This window comes from Erinaceus europaeus, chromosome 17, assembly GCF_950295315.1.
Source record: "Erinaceus europaeus chromosome 17, mEriEur2.1, whole genome shotgun sequence".
Classification (NCBI taxonomy): domain Eukaryota; kingdom Metazoa; phylum Chordata; class Mammalia; order Eulipotyphla; family Erinaceidae; genus Erinaceus; species Erinaceus europaeus.
This window is the reverse complement of record NC_080178.1, coordinates 66,497,519-66,512,166: the sequence shown is the minus strand read 5'-3', so window position 1 is coordinate 66,512,166 and position 14,648 is coordinate 66,497,519. Positions and strand designations below refer to the sequence as shown.

The 14,648-nt window shown below is 43.1% G+C and overlaps 2 protein-coding genes across 2 annotated transcripts; one reads left to right on the top strand and one right to left on the bottom strand.

The window, feature by feature from the left end:
- Positions 1-2,318: 2,318 nt before the first annotated feature.
- Positions 2,319-7,459, bottom strand: LOC103122810 (olfactory receptor 51M1). Its single transcript, XM_060175816.1, is given in 4 exon segments — positions 2,319-3,317; positions 3,908-3,980; positions 6,774-6,897; positions 7,390-7,459. Coding segments are annotated over 4 exon segments (1,266 nt in total).
- Positions 7,460-10,327: 2,868 nt separating this feature from the next.
- On the top strand, positions 10,328-11,269 carry LOC103122876 (olfactory receptor 51Q1-like). The gene has a single exon (XM_007533493.1). The coding sequence runs from the start codon at positions 10,328-10,330 to the stop codon at positions 11,267-11,269; it is 942 nt and encodes a 313-aa protein (XP_007533555.1).
- The last annotated feature ends 3,379 nt before the right edge of the window (positions 11,270-14,648 follow it).

The following is a 14,648-nucleotide window of genomic DNA, read 5'->3' as shown; positions in this document are numbered from 1 at the left end:
ACTGTGGCCATCCAAGCCTGGGAGTCAATCTTCTTGCTCATTGACCCTTCTGTCCACCAGTGTGAAATGATATGCCTATGTCTTTCAGGAATCCCCTCCCCCCAAAAGAAAAGTATGTGTATAGAGGTGTGACGGTGTGGAAGCATCACATTTCATAATTTCCTCATCTGTGAGTCAAGACTTAGCCACAAACTCTGCTCCCTTTTTCCACCCAGACTTATTATTATTACCTTTATTTATTGATTGGATAGAGACAGCTGGGAATTGAGTGGAAGTGGGAGGTAGAGAGGAAGAGAGACAGAGAGACACAGTCTTGCTTCACCACTTGCAAAGCTTTCCCCCTGCAGGTGGGGACTAGGGGCTTGAACCCAGGTCCTTGCACATTGTAACATATGTACTCAGTCAGGTACATCACCACCTGCCCCCCCAGATTTTGGAAAAGATATTAAAGAACAGCAACTCTAAGCACTGACTGATCATAATTCAAGAAGCTGCCCAATCTCATAATCCTAATTAGAGACTCACAAGCTAAGATGTACCAGAGAAGTCAGTAGGTTGACTGCCTCTACCCATAAACCAAAGGACTTTTTAACAACTTACTTGTCCCTTCTGCCTGAAGTGTCTTTCCCCACCCTCGTAACACTTCTTGCTCCTCTCCCCACCTCTTCTGGTTGACACAGGAGTGGTGCTACACACGTGGTTATAAGATTGCCTGCCTTTCTCCCTTGAGCATTGGCTCTTCAGAGGAAATTCCCTAGACAGATGCAGGTCTGTCAAACACCTAAGTTCCTCCCAGAACTTAGGCTTTGCATGCTCTGTCTAACTTCCATGGAAACTTAATGACCCATCAGTACTTCCTTAAGGTACTTCAACAGATAAGATACATTTTCCTTCTTGTTTCCCAACAACTGTTATTATTACATTAACATGTATTGGTTTAGTGTGTCCACTTTGCCATTTGTGACCCTGTTTGAATTTGACTTCTACCACACTGGAGGAAGCTGTGGTGATGTAGTGTCTTTCCCTCTGTCTGTCTGTCTCTGTCTCTCACTGTCTAAAAGACAAAAAAATCACTTCAGAGCGGTGAAGCTCTGGTGATGATAAAGAATATTAGTCGAGCCTCATCCTTCTTTTTTATGATCAGACAAACTTTGACTCTTGTTCCTTCTAGGTAATTAGTTATTTGTTCTTATGCATTCAGCAAATATATAGAGCAAGCTTCAAGTAATAAAATTGGATACAAGGCTTTTTTTGTTGGTTTGTCAAACACATGATTTTTTCCCTATATTGGGGGGATTAATGAGTTTACAGTAGACAATAAAGTACTATAGTTTGTACATATGTAACATTTTTCAGTTTTTCACATAATACTCTAACCTCCCCTCTTGCCCCACCTAGGTTCTCCTCCACCATCATGTTCCAGGACCTGAACACTCCCCCAACTCCAGAGTCCTTTACTTTGGTGTAGTGCACCAAATCCAATTCAAGGAATGCAACTCTTTATAAGACATAATCTCTTCAAGAAAATCATTGCCTTTTACAGAAGAATGATGTGAAAAGGGCTGATCCTTTTCATTGTAAAAGAAAGACCTCACAGGAGATACAAGGATTTAACAGGCATTCTTTACCAGCGAGCGGTTCTCTCACTAGAGCCAACATTCTCCACAGGGAGATATACAAAGAGTCAGGGCTGTTACTAAGCAAGACATAAAATTAAATGCATTTAAGTCATTCAAAAAATATGTTTTCCAATCATAATATCATCTGCAAAGATTTAGAGAGGCATAACAATATTAATAACATCACTTATTGGAGTTAGCACTGTTGAATAAGCCAGCTTACACCAAATATTTTAATAGAATGAATACATCTAACTTCAGTGAGTTCTTCCTTTCTTTATTTCTCTTTTTCTTTCTTCCTTTACTTCCTTTCATCACCAGTGGAACTTCATCATTCATATAAAGCTTTTCCAAATGGAAAGAGAGAGACAGAAAAAGGGAGAAAAGGAGGAAAGATACCATCAAAGCTTCCACCAGTGTCACAGGGCTTTGGTTTTTGCATTGATAATGGTCCACAAGAGAGTGTTTCTCTAGGTAATTTTTCAAACTACCAACGTGCTATGTTTCATCACTGGGAAAGGACAAGACAGGCAAGAAAAGGTCAAAATTCCTAACCCAAAACTCAGAGGAGAAATTTACCCATATTAATTTAGAATAGTGGAAAAATATGTCAAGGAACATGGAATGTGAAAACCGATACTCAATACAATAGATAATTGGCATTGAGATTGTTTCAGGATACCCAATAAGGTTTCAGCCCTAGGACTCAGAATTGACCTTTCTAATACCCAGGAGTTTACTGATGGCATGGCGTATTTCCTTGGTCTTAATACTATATATGATAGGGTTAAGCATGGGTGGTATAAATAGGTAGACATTCGCCATTAGAAGGTGGACAGCAGGTGGGGCATTCTTGCCAAATCGGTGCACAAGGGACAGCCCTGTCACAGGCACAAAGAACACCAGCACAGCACAGAGGTGTGAGGTACAGGTCTGGAAGACTCGGAGCCGCTCCTGTCGGGAGGCCAGTTTTGCCACAGTGTGCAGGATGGCCCCATAGGACAGTGCAATGAGCACCAAGTCCAGCATCACCGTGAACACCACCAGGGTCAGCCCATACAGGTTGTTGAAGGTAGTGTCTACGCAGGCCAAGTGTATCACTTCCTGGTGGAGGCAGAAAGAATGGGACAGGGCTTGAGGCCCGCAGTAGGGAAAAGCCCTCAGGAGAAGAACAATGGGAACAAGACACACAGGTCCCCTCAGGATGACAACTAAGCCTACCCTGATCACTCTCTGGCCAGTGATGATAACTGAGTACCTCAGGGGATGGCAGATGGCCACAAAGCGGTCAAAAGACATGACAAGGAGCACTGCAGACTCCATGAAGGAAAATGAGTGGATACAGAACATCTGGACTTGGCAAGCTCCAAAGTAGATCCAATGGGAACTGAACCAGAAGATGCCCATAGTGGTAGGCAAGGTGGGCACTGACAGTCCCAGGTCAGTGAGGGCCAGCAGGGACAGTAAGTAGTACATAGGTGTGTGTAGCCGAGGGTTGGTCTTAATAAGCAGCAGAATGAAACAGTTTCCTGCGATGGCCACCAAGTACATACAGAAAAAGGGGATGAAAACCCAGCGTTCGATGTTTTCCAATCCTGGCTAGCCAGTGAGGTAGAACATGGGGCTAAACTGAGAGGTGTTGAGCATGGGCTGAGGACTGAGGAGACTCAGGCTGGTGTCCTCTGGTGAATTAATGTCCTGAAGAACATAGGCTTATCTCTGGTTACTAGTTCTTCAGTTTCGATGCTATCCCTACCGATATAAACAGATACATGATTAGCATCAACTTTGTTATCAGCTACCTCTTTTTTTTTTCTATTTTCTATGCATGGACATTTAGACACACCCCCTCCCTTTTTGTCCTCTCCTCTCACACGATCTCCTCAGAGATGACACTGAAACTCTGGCACAGGACAGCCACAGAGACTCACCAGTCGCTGTAAATTCTAAACAAGCAGAGCCCAGGACATCTTCTTTCCAGGCTCAGAGCAGACAAGGTTAGCACCAGGGTGGGTGGGAAGTATCGAGCTGTGGTCATCTGACAGACATTTATGTTCGTTTCTTCCTCTGTGCGTATGTGACGCCCTGGCTCCAGGTGAGAGAAGCTGAGGACAAACAAATGGTCCCCAGGGCTGGGGGCCCTGTGGACAGGAGCCTCTCACTTGTTCTCCATGGGATTGTTGGAGGCCGATTGTCAGAGGCTGACCCACTCTCCTGCTTTATGGAGAAGCGGTTCCCCATTACCTGCCACCTCATCCGCTCCTCCATTCATTCATTAGGATACAGACGCCATTTGCCAAAGAGGCTGCAAGGGTTTTATGAAGAAGATTATCCACATCAGCTTCTTTAAAGTCATTCATCCTGGGTTGGGGAAATGGCATAACAGTTATGCAAAATGCTTTCATACCTGAAGCTTAGAGGTTCTAGGTTCAATCTCCAATGCCAGCATCAGTCAGAGCTGAGCAGTGCTCTGGTGTGTCTCTCTGTATCTCTATCATTAAAATGAATAATTTTTTTAAAAGTTAAGTTTTTCATTCTTAAGTTGCCATAATTATCACTCCATGAAGGAAGGTGCTTTTTTCTGTTCAAGTCTATTTCTGTGTTTATTTTAGTAAGAAATTTCATTTTCATTCATTGCATTGGACAGTCACTGTATCACCAAGTCCAGATGGCAACCAAGTGAAAAGCTTTTATTTGCACATTCACCCAAAGTGCATGTCTGGGCCAGTGCGGTAGGCTTCTCCAGGCTCTTACTCAAGTGTGAGTGTATGGGAAACCTCTCAACAATTCCTAAGCAAAGTCCTTTGGCAACACTGCTCTTCTTCTGCCCTTCCTCATTCTTCTGGTGGCGAGAGCTAGCACGGATTTATACTTCATTCTCAGCATGTGTTATAGAAAATAAAACTACTGGGTAGTCAGGTAGTAGCGCAGTGGATTAAGCACATGTGGCGCAAAGCACAAGCATTGGCATAAGGATCCTGGTTCGAGCCCCCAGCTCCCCACCAGCAGGGGAGTCATTTTACAAGCAGTGAAGCAGGTCTGCAAGTGTCTGTCTTTCTCTCCCCCTCTCTGTCTTTCCCTCCTCTCTCCATTTCTCTGTCCTATCAACAACAACGATATCAATAATAAGAACAACAATAATTACAACAATAAAACAAGGGCAACAAAAGGGAATAAATAAATAAATATTTAAAAAAGAAAATAAAACTACTAGATTCAAGTAATATTTAAATTTATTTCTTTTAAAAAATAATTTTTATTTATTTATTATTGGCTAGAGACAGAAAGAAATTGAGGGGGGAGGGGGAGAGGGAGAGAGACAGAGAGACACCTGCAGCCTTGCATCACCATTTGTGAACCTTCCCCCTGCAGGTGGGGACTGTGGGCTTGAGCTTGGGTCCTTTTGTGCTCTAACCAGATATGCCACTGCCTGACCCCTTAAATTTCTCTCTTATTTCAACTCTCTCTCTCTCTCTCCCCTTATCCCCTTGACAGCAAGATTGACTGAATCTATCCTATATCAGAGAATAAGAAAATCTGTGGGAGAATTAGAGGACCATATTTGAGTTTGATATACTTTTCTGGGTTCCCCTAAAGTTATACTGACGGGCCCTCTACCCATAATCCACACCTTGCAGGATCAGACAGGGTCAGTGGCCAGCTACCACTAGAATGAAAATAAGATGCAATACTTGCTGTGCCTTTCCAATGTAACCACGAGGAGGAGCCTTCAGCCTAATGTTGTATTTAATTGCAGACCAACTCCCTGTCCTCCAAGTATCAGGAAAATGGCAAAGTCACAGGTTCAATCCGCCACACCACCATAAAAACCAGTGCTGAGTAGTGTTCTTGTTATAAAAAAATAAACTAAAGTAAGAAGGTCTTTTCTGGCAGTCTCTTCTTTGACCTTTCTCTGCAGTACCTCCCACACCAGTCTGGGGGCTTCCCTGCTCCAGAACAACTTTTTCAGTCAGAAAGAGACAGACTAAAAGAGGGAGAATGAGAAAGAAAAAGACCTGGAAGCATCAGAGCTTCCACCAGGGTTGTGGGGACCACACTTAATCTGGGTTCTTTTCCTGAAGGGTAGGCAAACTACCAAGTATGTTAACTTCACCAGATTTTCTTCTTCTTCTCCCTCTTCTCCTTCTCCCCCTTTCCCTCTCCATCCTTCTTCTCCTACTTCTTCTTCTTCAGAACTTTGCTTATGATAGTGCCAGAGATTGAATCTGAAACCTCCCAGGCAAGAAAAAAAATTAAAATCAGATTTTAAAGCTTTGGAAAGACTTTCTAAAGGAATGAGAAAATATACCAGCCTATCAGTAACAAGCCGGGAAAACAATGGGGGAGATATAGTTTTCTAGGCATGTGACAAGTCACTAGCATATTTTCCAGTATAAATGAATTCTTCCTCTTGCATGGTAGCATGAAGTAAATTCAAAGGCCTTTAAAATTCAGTCATCCCATGTAGTTGAATCCCAATATACCACATCAAGCAAGCAGTTTCATCTTTTTTAGTTTCACGCTATTCAGTGAAGTTGCTTTTTTTCTTTTAAAAAAATTATGTATCTGTAGACCAGGCACAACAACTGAGACGATCATATATGACAAAGAATTGACAGGTCCTGAAAAACGATGTATCTTTGCCCTGAAGTACATATGTGGAAGTCTAGGTGGAGACCAAACTATGGCACTGTTCTTTACTTTCTAAGGACTGAATCCACCTATCAGTGTCAGTAGGTCTTAGACAAGTCCTAAGTGAAAGGGGTTAGATGAGGCATCTCTATCTTAGAGTAGACTTAAGAAGGAGTTGGGCGTATTTCCTGGGGACAGCAGGCCAGTTGTTCCTATGCTGCTGTGTTTTCACACGAGTATCCAGCACGAACCATCCATTGTCCCTCCTTCCATTCTTGCTGTCTAACTTCTCTTTTTTTGTATACATATTTTTATATCTTATTTATCTATTTATTGGCTAAAGACAATGAGTGGAGCTGGGGAAATAGAGAGAGATAAGAAACACCTGCAACAATGCCTCACTGCTCATGAAGCTGACGCACTGCAGGTGGGGACTATAGGCTTGAATCTGAGTCCTTGAGTATTGTAACATATGTTTTCAATCAGGAACTCATCACCCTAAGGGTTAATTTCTTGACTCACTTCCACTTCTCCTGTTTCTCCACTTTCTTCAACTGGGTTCTGTCGGCTGCTGCAAATGACTCTGAGTCTAAGCAAATTTCCTCAGCACGTGGTGATGATCGATTGCTCCAGCAGAACCTTGACGCTAAGCTCTCACATTTGAGAATGAGTCTAATATTTATTACAAGAGCAATGTTGGTGTTTAAAGTTGAGTAATGAATGTGCCTCTCAAGGATGGGGTTAGATAGCATAATGGTTATGCAAAGAGACTCTCATGCCTGAGGCTCCAAAGACCCAGGTTCAATCATCTGCACCACCATAAGCCAGAGCTGAGCAGTGCTCTGGTAACGTTCCTAGCTGTGCCAGCTCTGACCTACAGAGATGCAGAGGTTGCATGGGCTCCTGTACTGACTATGGGCCCCAGATCAAATCAATGGGGTTTACAGTTTATAATGTTTATATAATTTCACCATATTTGGAAGCTATTCTCTTCCCTGATCTAGCTTTCTAGTTCTTGTTCCAACTATGACACCATCTCCCCAGACAATAACTTAGTTCACCTGCATGTTAGATGTCAAGCTCAGGCAAAAACTAGTAGGGTTATGGGCCCCCTGGAATATACCTAAAATAGACCTACTAGCTTTTTCCAAAATGGAGACGCCCGAGTCTTCAGTCTTCACCTGCAATATTGTCTCCTTTAAGTTCATCATTAGTCAACAATTTACTCTGCTTTATACCTAAACTCTTTTTCAGCCACCAGGTTTTAGATGCTCCCATGATGCCAGCATGACTTCCCTGGGCAGACAACCCCACCAATGTGTCCTGGAAGCCTGCCTCCCCAGAGCCCTGCCCCACTAGGGAAAGAGAGAGGCAGGCCAAGAGTATGGATTGACCTGCCAATGCCCATGTTCAGCGGGGAAGCAATTACAGAAGCCAGACCTTCTGCCTTCTGTACCCCACAATGACCTTGGGTCCATACTTACAGAGGGATAAAGAATAGGAAAGCCATCAGGGGAGGGGATAGAATACAGAGTTCTGGTGGTGGGAACTGTGTGGAGTTGTACCTCTCTTTCTATGGTCTTATCAATACCTCCATTTTATAAATAAATTAAAAAGTGAATGTGCCTCTCTATTCAGAGTGGGGCTATTCAGTAGACCTCATGCATATGCCCAGAGACCGCAGTCTTAGTCATGCACAGAGCTCTGGACATCCACTTACACAACCAGTGTTTCCTAAGCAGCTACTGTTTCGCTCTGGTATCTGTGGTGTCAGGGACTAAAGCTGGAATCTAATGGCTACAACTCCTGCACTCTATAGCTGCACCAACTCTCTGGTTGAAAAAAATACTGTACTAAGAAAATCTCCTAATAAACTTTCCCTTTAAATAGAAGTTCAGAATTTATGTGTCAAAAACATCTAGAGAAACTACTTGTACAGAACCGTTTGTTTTCATGGCTAGATTTTGATCTTGGCTATGTCCAGGTTGTCCTTGAAAACTCAGTTTGAAATGTTCTTCCTCTTCCCTGTGTCCCTTTTCTACATATGGCTCAGAGTTGTCTATGCCACACACATTGTCTTTGCTTATGTCCCTCAGGCTCCTTGTTCCCTTCCCTGAGGACTTGTAGGAACCTCTATAAATATCCCTGTTCACAATCTGTTGAGGAGTTCTGTAGAAAACGGAAGATAACTAGCAAAAAGATACTCCCAAAGTAAGTACTTGGTTATGAAGTGCCAGGGAAAGGGTAGGATAGAAAAAGAGGCTGAAGAGAAATGATTTCTTATCTATGGCCATACCACCCTGAACATGCCTGATCTCATCAGAAATTATTTCTTTGAACTGAACACAAAGAGGGAAGAACAGGTCATGCTGAAGGAAGCTTGGGAGGTGTGATCCAGGATTCTAGACTGTGGTCTATGAATGTGAAAGTATTCCATTGCTGAAGGGAGTTTTCTGTGGGTAACATAACTGTGAGAGGAATGGCATAGAGAGAAGCATCTCTCAGTAACAGAGAATCTGCTGGGGCTCTGAAGATAACTGACTAGAGATAGTAAGGTGATCATGAGTAGGAAGAAATTCTTTTTTCTTGAGCCAAGGATTTTCTCCAGTCTTTATTTCTCTTGCTTCCTCAATTTCCCTGTCTTCAGAATATTTCTCTCTCTCTCTCTCTCTCTCTTTTTTTTTTTGCCACCAGGGTTATAGGTAGGGTTTGGTGCTTGCACAAGAATTTCAAGACTACTACTGGCTATTTTTCACTTGCTTTAATTTGATGGGCCAAGAGTAATTAAGAAAAGGAAGAGAGAGAGAGAAAGAGAGGGAGGGAGAGAGGGACACGCACACGCGTGCGCGCGCGCGCACACACACACACACACACACACACACACACACACACACACAGTAGCCCCATTTCACTGCTTGCGCATTTCCTCTCTGCAGGTAGGGAGCCAGGATTTGAACCCAGGTCCTTATACATGATAATGTTTTCCTCAACTGAGTGTGCCACCCACTGGTCCCTGCAGAGTGCTTAAGATAATGCCCTAATGCCTCTTAGTAATCAAGGATTCCCAAGTAACAGTTCCCATTTTGTGGGGAAGGACACAATACTATAGTACTGTGACTTCAGAGAAAGCACAGGAAAATGTCTGAGAAACAGATTATCAATGAATTTTTTTTAGCTGATTGAAAAAAACCTGAAATTGCCATAATCTAATGCTAAGAGACTACTCCGCATAGATGGTTCTTAGTGTTGTATTCTTTCCTGAAAGTCCTGTCTGAGCCAATGTGTTAATACAAGTCCTCTGACAGGTGTCTAGCAGCAGAGCAGTTCTCCATTTAACTCATGTAGTTTCTCGGTCCCTTCAGCAAACCACCTAGCTTTAAATATCTTTTTCCCACCACTTAAGTTCTGAAAATATGCATCCTGTTTAACAACCTGTTATTTATTTACACTTTATTTGGGACAGAGATGAATAGGTTACAGTACAGTGGTTAACACCTACGTACAACTTCTCATCTCCCCATTGGCAGGTGTCTGTAAGACTCTCTGTCCCCCATTCTCAGTCCTCTTCCATCATCATTACCACAGAGTCCCATCCAGGCTTTTCAAACCTCATTTCATTTCTCTTTTCTTAGATTTGTTACTTCACAAAGTCAGTTAGTGCACTGGGATTGCATTTTTTTTTACGTTTAGGGCTTCTAGTTCGTTCTGCCTTATGACATTGAATACTGTCCAGTAGTAATCTCTTCTCCACAGTTGCTCTCTCCAACAGTCATAGAACATACCCACGCCTTCTTGTTGTAAAGCTCGAACTATTTGCTAGATAGGCACACATGTTCCTGGGTGAAAACTAGAAGCTTCTTCCTGAAGTGGTTAACAAACTGTGACAAACTCTGAACAGAATCTATCAAGATAAGAATTTTGCTCACTCACTTCCTAATTCTTTCACTTTACCTGTACTTTCATTGAGAACATACTGGAGGTTTCTAGAGTTCATAGAACATTTACTTGAATCCCTTTGTTTCCACTTTTCACAGATTTGGCAAAGAACTCTGTTCCCCCAGCCGCTTCCCCCAGCCATGTTTCTGGTTACTAATTCCAGTCAAGATCCGTTCTGTTTCATCCTCATGGGCATCCCTGGCTTTGAGGTCTTTCACATATGGATCTCCATCCCCTTCTGCTGTTTGTACACTGTATCCATCCTGGGAAACACCACTATCCTGGCAGTCATCTGGACAGAGCCTTCCCTGCATGAACCCATGTACCTGTTCCTCTCTATGCTGGCCCTCACAGACCTGGGGCTAACACTAACCACACTGCCTACTGTCATGGGAATACTCTGGCTTGGTGTCTCAGAGATCAGCTTTGATGCCTGCTTTGCTCAGTTCTTCTTTATCCACACCTTCTCCTTCATGGAATCCTCTGTGCTGTTGGCCATGTCCTTTGACCGCTACGTGGCAATCTGCCGGCCTCTCCATTATGTCTCCATCCTCACCCACCAGGTAGTCAGCAATATAGGAATAGCCATTGTTGTCCGCTGTGTTGTGGCTGTACTTCCCCCACTGTTCCTGTTGAGAAGACTTCCCTTTTGTAGTTCCCATCATCTTTTCCATTCCTACTGCCTCCACCAAGACATGATTCGCCTGGTGTGCGCCGACACCACGCTCAATAACTGGCATGGCTTCTTGCTGATAATGTTCATTATAATACTAGACCCCCTGCTCATTGTGCTCTCCTATGCACTCATCCTGAGAAGTGTCCTGAAAATTGGCTCCCGGGCTGAAAGGCTCCGTGCCCTCAATAACTGTCTGTCTCACATTTTGGCTGTGTTTGTCCTTTTTGTACCTATGGTGGGAGTGTCCATGACTCACCGCTTTGCTAAGAAGGCACCTCCAATTGTACATGTCACTTTGGCAAACATCTATCTCCTAGCACCTCCTGTCATGAATCCCATCATTTACAGCATCAAAACCAAACACATTCGTCAAGGGATTGCTCATCTTTTCCAGAAGCCCTTTTAATAAACTTTTTTAAAATTCTGCTTCTTATATAAAAAGAACTTGTAAGTTATTTTTATTTTTTGGAGGGGGGTTCCAGTCTTGTATAGACCACAAAGAAGAAATGAGAGTTAATATTATTAATATTATGTGATCACTTAATTATATAATTTTTTTCTTTATATTCTTTCATTTATCTATCTCTGGATAGAGATAGTGAGAAATTGAGAAAGGAGGGGAGATAGAAAGGGAAAGAGACAGAGACACACTTGCATCCCTACTTCACCACTTGTGAAGCTTTCCCCCTGCAGGTGGGAAGTGGGGACTTGAACATGGGTCCTTGTGCACTGTAATGTGTGTGTTTATCCAGGTGTGCCACAGCCTGGCCCCTTGAATATACAAAAAAATTAAGCTGAACCACATACATGTCATGTTGTCTCTTCATTTGCATGAGGTTTTTTGTTATGTTACACCCCTTAGAGCTAAATCTTCAATTTTTTCTCTCACGGGTGCATCTGCCTATGGAATTTCCACTCTTAGTTCAGCTTGTTTAATATTATTCTTGTCTGTTGGTTAATGATAGTTTTAGGCAGCCCTGAAAATAGCCAAAGTCCCCTTTGCCACCCATAGTTCTCACCTATTACACTCTATACTGTTTCTTTGCTCTCTTAGTTAAGAGACTCATTATGACTCAACCTAAGCTTTGGATTATATTCCTGAGAAACAGTGAGACTATCATCAACAGTATTGAGATGCAAGAGAAAATCCCTCCACCCTCTGGGTTCTTGTCAGGCTTGTAGAAAAATTATAGCAGTATCAGAAGGGTGGGTGAAAAACAAAGGTCAGTTTAATGAACTCTCTACAGGGCACCTAGGTACACAGAGCATGAAGAGTCAATCCTAAACTAGCAAGAATAGGACACACATCTCAAAGCACAAGGCAGCGGCCTGCGGCATTACAGAGACATGGGACTAACACGAATATAGAAGTGTGGCTCATCTTTATCCTGTAGTACAGACAGGTCTATCCGCTGGAGAGGACATTTCTGTGGGTTATTTCTCCACTGGGTAACAGGCCCGGTCTTCATTCTGCTCGGTAGTTAAGGGGGTGTGGGCTTCTTCTTCTTCTTCTAGCGTTTGCCCATCTTCCGTAGCCAGTCAACAGCGTCAGGTTGAGCCTGATGTAAAGTTTCGAGACCTCCTTTGAATCTGGAGAGGTGGCAGTCGTTGACTATGTGGGTCATAGTCTGTCTGTAGCCACAGGGGCAGTTCGGGTCGTCTCTGGCTCCCCAGCGATGGAACATAGCGGTGCACCAGCCATGGCCTGTTCGATAGCGATTGAGGAGGGGCTTCTTCAATGAGTGGGAAAGAGAAAGGGAGAGGGAGAGGGAGAGGGAGAGGGAGAGGGAGAGGGAGAGGGAGAGGGAGAGGGAGAGGGAGAGGGAGAGGGAGAGGGAGAGGGAGAGAGACAGAAGTGCTTCTTATTCATCTCTAGGGCTGCCATTGGCCTCAGCTCAAAATAAGCTGCACGTGATATAGAGAACCCTGAGGAGGTTAACTCTGTGAATCGTGGGGGAGGTCTGTGCTAAGCACCTCAGTGGAAGCTGTAAGTGGTGACCACAATCCCATTCACAATTATTGTCATTGTGCTCTTTAGGATTGTTTCTTTCTGAGGAAATGTTTTATTAGACTGTTATTGTGCAGCACAGGAGGTGACATGGTAGATGGCATTGGACCCTCAAGGAAGAAGTTTTGAGTTCGATCCTCAGCCCTGGTGTGCCAGAATGATGCTCCGGTTCACCCTTTCATTAGTTAATAGTTAAATAAATGTTTCTTTATATTTTATTTATTTTCTCTTTTATTGCCCTTGTTGTTTTTCATTGTTGATGTTGTCGTTGTTGGACAGGACAGAGAGAAATGGAGAGAGGAGGGGAAGACAGAGAGGGGGAGAGAAAGATAGACACCTGCAGACCTGCTTCACCGCCTTTGAAGCGACTCCCCTGAAGGTGGGGAGCTGGGGGCTCAAACCAGGATCCTTAAGTCGGTCCTTGTGCTTTGCACCACGTGAGCTTAACTCGCTATGCTACTGCCCGACTCCCAAATAAATGTTTTTTAAGACCATTATTGTACCAGGGCTGAAATTTCACATCTTACTTAAATATGCCATGATTATGTTTTTTGTTTGTGTATGTATGTATGTATGTATGTATGTATGTATGTATGTATGTATGTATGTATATATTTGCCTCCAGGGTTATCACTGGGAATTGGTGCCTGCACTACGAATCCACTGCTCCTGTGGTCATTTTTTCGATTTTCTGGAAAGGACAGAGAGAGTTGAGAGGGGAGGGGAAGATACAGGGAGAGAAAGATAGACACCCGCAGACCTGCTTCACTGCTTGTGAAGCGATCCCTCCACCCCTACAGGGAGGGGTGGGTAGCTGGGGGCTCAAACAGGGACTCTTGTGCGGGGTCCTGTGTGTGTTAGCTTGGTGAGTTACTGCCAGGTCACTTGAATTTTCTTTCAAAAGCCACATGTAGTCACTGTGCAAGTCACTATATGATTGGAGTAGATTATGGAATGTTAGACGAAAGAACTAGAAACCTTATAAGAATTGAAAGCTGGAATACAAATAATATCTTTCTCTATTTTTTCACTTGGTGGAAATGCTGAGAATATTTTTTTTATAATTTATTTCTTTATTGGGGAATTAATACTTTACATTCAACAGTAAATACAATAGTTTGTACATGCATAACATTCCCCAGATTCCCATTTAACAATACAACCCCCACTACGTCATTCATCATCTTTCATGGACCTGTATTCTCCCCACCAACCCACCCACCCCAGAGTCTTTTACTTTGGTGTAATACTCCAATTCCATTTCAGGTTCTACTTGTGTTTTCTTTTCTAATCTTGTTTTTTAACTTCGGCCTGAGAGTGAGATCATCCCATATTCATCCTTCAGTTTCTGACTTATTTCACTCAACATGATTTTTTCAAGGTCCATCCAAGATCTGCTGAAAATGGTGAAGTCACCATTTATTACAGCTGAGTAGTATTAGTAGTAGTAGAGAATATTTTTTTGGTGACAGGTGCAGTCAACAAAGGCATTGCTTTCAATAAAAACATTGCTTTGGTGTTGGGAAGTTGACTCAATGTCGAGAGCCTTACCTTACATTCCTGAAGCCTTGGATTGGATTCCTAGAACCACAAAAGATGCCATTAAGACAAAATAGTGGACCTGCATGGATAGTGGAGCAGTGATTTGGTTTTTTTCTGTCTCTCACATAAATTAATACACAGCAAAACATTGATGCTGTGGAGTCTTAGCCTACATTCATTCAAATGAAAAGCATTACAAGGCCACATGCCTGTGTACAGCAGAGTCTCTCTTCCA

Excerpts from the sequence above, each read along its gene's own strand:
- LOC103122876 (XM_007533493.1), top strand. The coding sequence starts at position 10,328 with ATGTTTCTGGTTACTAATTCCAGTCAAGATCCGTTCTGTTTCATCCTC.